General features: G+C 53.3%; 1 protein-coding gene across 1 annotated transcript; it reads left to right on the top strand.

Annotated features, from left to right (window-relative positions):
• Positions 1-3,242: 3,242 nt before the first annotated feature.
• On the top strand, positions 3,243-5,402 carry LOC308173500 (leucine-rich repeat neuronal protein 1-like; the record flags this gene model as incomplete). The annotated part of the gene is made up of 1 exon (XM_080548530.1): positions 3,243-5,402. One exon carries the CDS (start codon positions 3,243-3,245, stop codon positions 5,400-5,402), a length of 2,160 nt encoding a protein of 719 aa, XP_080404656.1.
• Between the last annotated feature and the right edge of the window lie 240 nt (positions 5,403-5,642).

The raw sequence follows: 5,642 nt of genomic DNA, 5'->3' as shown, positions 1-5,642 counted from the left end.
TTATGATGTTCAAATCCCACCTGGGAACACCACCACTAATGTGCCCTCGAGTAAGGAACTTAGCCCTAAATTACTCCAGGGAGACTATTCTTGGAGCTAATCTCTAATTGTAAGTCAGTTCTGGATAAAAGCATCTGCTAAACTAAATGCTGTAAACGTTAAAGAAGACTGTCATCTAAAGACTTCCTCATCCTCACTACTACCCCCCTGTACAGTTTCTCTACTATAAATAAAAAAATTTAAATAAGTAATTGTTCCTTCTTCTATAGCATTGTATGTAACTGCCAATGGCCCTACTGGTCCTACTTTTTCTAATGATGACTGATGATTCACTTACTTCGACAAATGTATTTGTTTTTAAGTCGTTTTGGATAAGGGCCTCTGCTAAATGCCAACAATGTAATGATATGTAAATTGCCATATTCAGCAGCAATATATACACTCACTGGAATCCTGCCTGAACAGATACAAATACTGTTACTAGCTCAAAATGTCTCTCAGAATTGAGAAAATACATTGAATTGGATGGAGGTAAATGTAGTTTAACCTGACACATTTTGGTGAAACAGATTGAAGTCACTAAGGCCAATTGATGCTCATCACTGTCAAATCTATGACAAATGCTAAACCTATGCCGTTTTGAATATCTTCCGCGGGCAGGAAAGAGACATAGCCTAGTTGTCGGTCATGTTCAGATCATACATGATATGATAATCCATCCACATCATTCTGCATTCTGTTGTACATGAACCCGGCCGTCACCTGCTGAGACTGACACCACAACTGCCTTGACATTATTGTCCCACGCTGGAAACACTGATCTCTGACAGCACCACCACCCTGAGAGGAAACCGTATTTCCCCACCGTGACAAGCGTTATGGATTAGTATCGGCCGTTTAAAAAAACGGGAGAGGAAGAATGAACTGCTGTGGTTCATTTCCATAATTGGGTCCCATAAATGAGTTTGGGGAAACGGGAGGGCGAGGCGGTGTGAGCCCCCCCCCCCTCCCCCATCTGAAATCGATGCGAAGAATGCAGCGGTGGTGAACGCTCCTCTTTCTCTCCGGGGAGCTGATTTGCGGAACCTAGGATGGTAGGGGAAGGTAGGGCAATACCGCTACCTGATTGGTTGGCGAAGCAGGGAAGGTAGGGCAATACCGCTACCTGATTGGTTGGCGAAGCACTCATGAAGAGCCCCCTCATTGGCTGGCGAGTCGCGATGAGGGGGCTCTTCATGAGTGCTTCGCCAACCAATCAGGTAGCGGTATTGCCCTACCTTCCCCTACCATCCTAGGTTCCGCAAATTCGCGTCCCTCTCACCGGCCAGGCAGGGCTCGACTCCGCCCGCAGCTGGCACCGGCACAGACCACAGGCTCCAGGCCTCTAATTGATTTTTTTCAGGCTCATTAAAACACTCATTTAAACCTTGCCTGTGTTGCAGCCGCCACCGCTGCTGCTGCTTTCCAGAGACGTGTCTCGTAATCGAGAGTAGCCGGTAACGATGTTGAGCGCTTTTCTTTTTCCTCGCTGCCCCCAGTAGATTAGGCCTGTTGTGTAATGGGCTCGCACAGACAGAGCTGCGAGCTGCTAGCACACCAAAGGATCCCTTGCCAGTGTGCCGGTAGCGCACGCACACACACACACACACACACACACACACACACACACACACACACACACACACACACACACACACACACACACACACACACACACACACACACAGAGATAATCTCCCAGGAGAGAGTAACTGGTACCTGTAATCTCTGAGGAGGCAGACACAGACTACATTAGAGCGGCATCGCTAATGTGTTATTATTATCCACCAAACAACTCAGATACTGTGCACAAATAACATTCGCGGCACCAAAACAATCTGCGGGAGAATGTCATACTTCTGGACTTGTTTTGTTTTTGTTAAACGTGCATAATATTCAATTGCACATAGGCCTACACAAGTAGAATGTGGACCCCAAAAAAGAGAAACTGCTCAATTGCCATGCTTTATCTTTTGTTAGTTGGAGGGAGAAAATTTGACTAACAGGCCAAAGCCAGTCTGACCGATGGGCATGGGGGTGGAGTGTTTTCTGCCTGTATGAAGACATTCCGACTGATTCAATTTAACTCGAAAGTTCAGTGATTTTTTTTGCTTTTTTTCTCCACCTGTTTTTGAATAGTCTCTGGCTGAGTAAAAGCTCATTAAAACATAGAAATGAACCTCTGCACAATAGCACAGCGACAAGAAGAATTTCACAGATTTATTCTGCCCTGTTAGGCATGTCAAATTAGGCCCTTAAACGTCTGCAGGCTGGGGCTTTGAAAAGCAGGCTCCTTCCTCCGTTCTTACCCTCCCCAAAAGAAACAAAGGAATGTCAGGTCTTTCGGTTCAAGTACAGAACGTGGCGGATTCGTCGGGTTTCACTTTCCACTTGACTTAATGGCGCTCTCACACATCTCTCTTCCCTTGCCTTCTTTATTCCACTTTGTATGCAGCCGACTATTATAACGTCTCATTCTCAGTTACGCAGATGTGACTGCTCTCAAAATATGCTACATATACATGTATAGACTTGTAATTCCAGCCGTTATTTAGGTTAAAAGCCTTGTCAATATCAACTACTGTATGTTTGTTAAGTGATCTGTAACTCACAGTCTGACACGCGGAGATTTATTGCAGTAATCTCTCACAGGGTACTCTCTCAATGCTTCTCCTTTTCACTCACATCCCCCCCCCTCTCCCTCCCTCATTCTCTCTCTCTCTCCTCTCTCTCTCTCTCTCTCTCTCTCTCTCTCTCTCTCTCTCTCTCTCTCTCTCTCTCTATGTTTTATCTAAATCGCCATCTGTTTGCGGGATGATAATGAAAATACTGTACGATGTACTTGCCCTTGTTTCTGAGCTCTAATACCTGACCTGGTTTTCTGTCTTTCAGGCTTATTCTGCTGAATTGTTGGAAACGATGAGACAACAACAACAACAACAACAACATCAGTAGAGGAGTAGGAGAACAAACCTGTCCATCCCCTGGCCTCTTTTTTCTACACACACACACACACACAGCCTGTGACATCACCCCTCTTTAAACACACACACCAACAGCACTGCAGAGGAAGGACATCGGCTGCCCATCGAACACCACCGCTGGTTGATGTCACATCCCACACCTTCCCTCCAGGCCCCGCTCAGGAACGTCGTCTCTCCTCTAAGCCGAGTGTGACCGGCCAGGTCCCGGAGCCGACAGCGATGGCCCCCGCCTCCCTCCCCCGGCCCCCCCTGCTGGCGTGGCTGTGTGCCCTGCTGCCCCTGGTGCCCCTGGTTCCCCCGGCCCGTGGCGGGGAGTGCCCTCGGCTGTGCGTGTGCGAGGTCCGCCCCTGGTTCACCCCCCAGTCCACCTACAGGGAGGCGTCCACGGTGGACTGCAACGACCTGCGGCTGACCCGCATCCCCTTCAACCTGTCCTCAGACACCCAGGTCCTGCTGCTCCAGAGCAACTCCATAGCCCACACCGGCGGGGAGCTGGAGGCCCTGTTCAACCTGACCGAGCTGGACCTGTCCCAGAACAACTTCAGCAGCGTGGAGGCGGTGGGCCTGGCCAACATGAACCAGCTCACCACCTTGCACCTGGAAGAGAACCAGATCACCCAGCTGCCGGACCACTGCCTGCAGGACCTGACAAGCCTCCAGGAGCTCTACATCAACCACAACCAGATCAGCTCCATCACTCCGGGGGCTTTCTTGGGCCTGCGCAGCCTCCTCCGCCTCCACCTCAACTCCAACAGGCTCCGGGTGATCGACAGCCGCTGGTTCGAGTCCACGCCCAACCTGGAGATACTGATGATCGGAGAGAACCCGGTCATCGGCATCCTGGACATGAACTTTAAGCCTCTGGGGAGTCTGAGGAGCCTGGTGCTGGCTGGCATGGATCTGACCGACATTCCCGGGAATGCGCTGGTGGGCTTGGATAGCCTGGAGAGCCTCTCCTTCTACGACAACAAGCTGGTCCGTGTCCCCCAGCTGGCCCTGCAGAAAGTCCCCAACCTGAAATTCCTGGACCTGAACAAAAACCCGGTGCACAAACTCCAGGAGGGGGACTTCAGGAACATGCTGCGTCTGAAGGAGCTGGGCATCAACAACATGGTGGAGCTGGTGTCCATCGACCGCTACGCCCTGGACAACCTCCCCGAGCTCACCAAGCTGGAGGCCACCAACAACCCCAAGCTGACCTACATCCACCGGCTGGCCTTCCGGGACGTGTCCTCCCTGGAGAGCCTGATGCTGAACAACAACGCGCTCAACGCCGTCTACCAGCGCACCGTGGAGGCGCTGCCCAACCTGCGGGAGATCAGCCTGCACAGCAACCCGCTGCGCTGCGACTGCGTCATCCAGTGGATGAGCTCCAACAGGACCACGGTGCGCTTCATGGAGCCCCTGGCCATGCTGTGCGCCTCGCCGCCGGAGCTCCGGGGCCAGCGTGTCCGAGAGGTGCGGCTGCTGCTGGACTCCCCGGAGCAGTGCCTCCCCCTCATCTCCCACGACACCTTCCCCAACCACCTCAGCCTGGAGCTGGGCATGAGCGTGAGCCTGGACTGCCGCGCCATGGCCGAGCCGGAGCCGGAGATCTACTGGGTCTCCCCCTTGGGGAGCAAGATCACCGTGGACACGGTGTCGGAGCGCTACCACCTGAGCAGCGAGGGGACCCTGCGGCTGTCCCACGTGCAGGTGGAGGACTCGGGCCGCTACACCTGCGTGGCCCAGAACACGGAGGGGGCGGACACGCGGGTCTCCACCATCCGCGTGAACGGCACCCTGCTGGACAGCGCCGAGGTGATGAAGATCTACGTCAAGCAGACGGAGCCGCACTCCATCCTGGTGTCCTGGAAGGTCAACTCCAACGTCATGACCTCCAACCTGAAGTGGGCATCGGCCACCATGATGATCGACAACCCCCACATCACCTACACGGCGCGCGTGCCCGTCGACGTGCACGAGTACAACCTCACGCACCTGCAGCCGGCCACCGAGTACGAGGTGTGCCTCACCGTCTCCAACATCCACCTGCAGACCCACAAGTCCTGCGTCAACGTTACCACGCGCAGCGTCGCCTTCGCCCTGGACGTGTCGGACCAGCGCCCCAGCGCCGCCCTGCTGGCCGCCATGGCCACCGTGCTGGCCTTCGTCAGCCTGGCCACGGTGGGGGTGTACGTGGCCCGCAGGTGGAAGAGGAAGAACTACCACCACTCCCTGAAGAAGTACATGCAGAAGACCTCCTCCATCCCCCTGAACGAGCTGTACCCTCCCCTGATCAACCTGTGGGAGGCGGACAGCGAGAAGGAGAAGGACGGCGGCGGTGCGGAGAGCAAGCCCTCTCCTGTGGACACCACACGTAGCTACTACATGTGGTGAGGGGACCCAGGCTTCCCCCCCCCCCCTGCCCCCCGCCCACCCCCCCTCCACCACCAGCACACACAGACATACTTTTGCCATTTTGGTGCAAAAGTCGGATAAAGTTGCAAAGGTTTTTTTGTATTTTGAGGAGCTTTGCAAGGCAGAGTGATAAAGGACAGGGTTTATATTAGTATAGCGTATCGCCTTCGTTTGATTCTCTGTCTCTCTCTCTCTCTCTTTTTTTCTCTCGATTGTTTT

The sequence above is a fragment of the Nansenia antarctica genome (genome assembly GCF_963989245.1).
Source record: "Nansenia antarctica genome assembly, chromosome: 18".
Taxonomy (NCBI): Eukaryota; Metazoa; Chordata; class Actinopteri; order Argentiniformes; family Microstomatidae; genus Nansenia; species Nansenia antarctica.
Note: the sequence above shows the minus strand (reverse complement) of the source record. Positions and strands in the feature narration are given on the sequence as shown.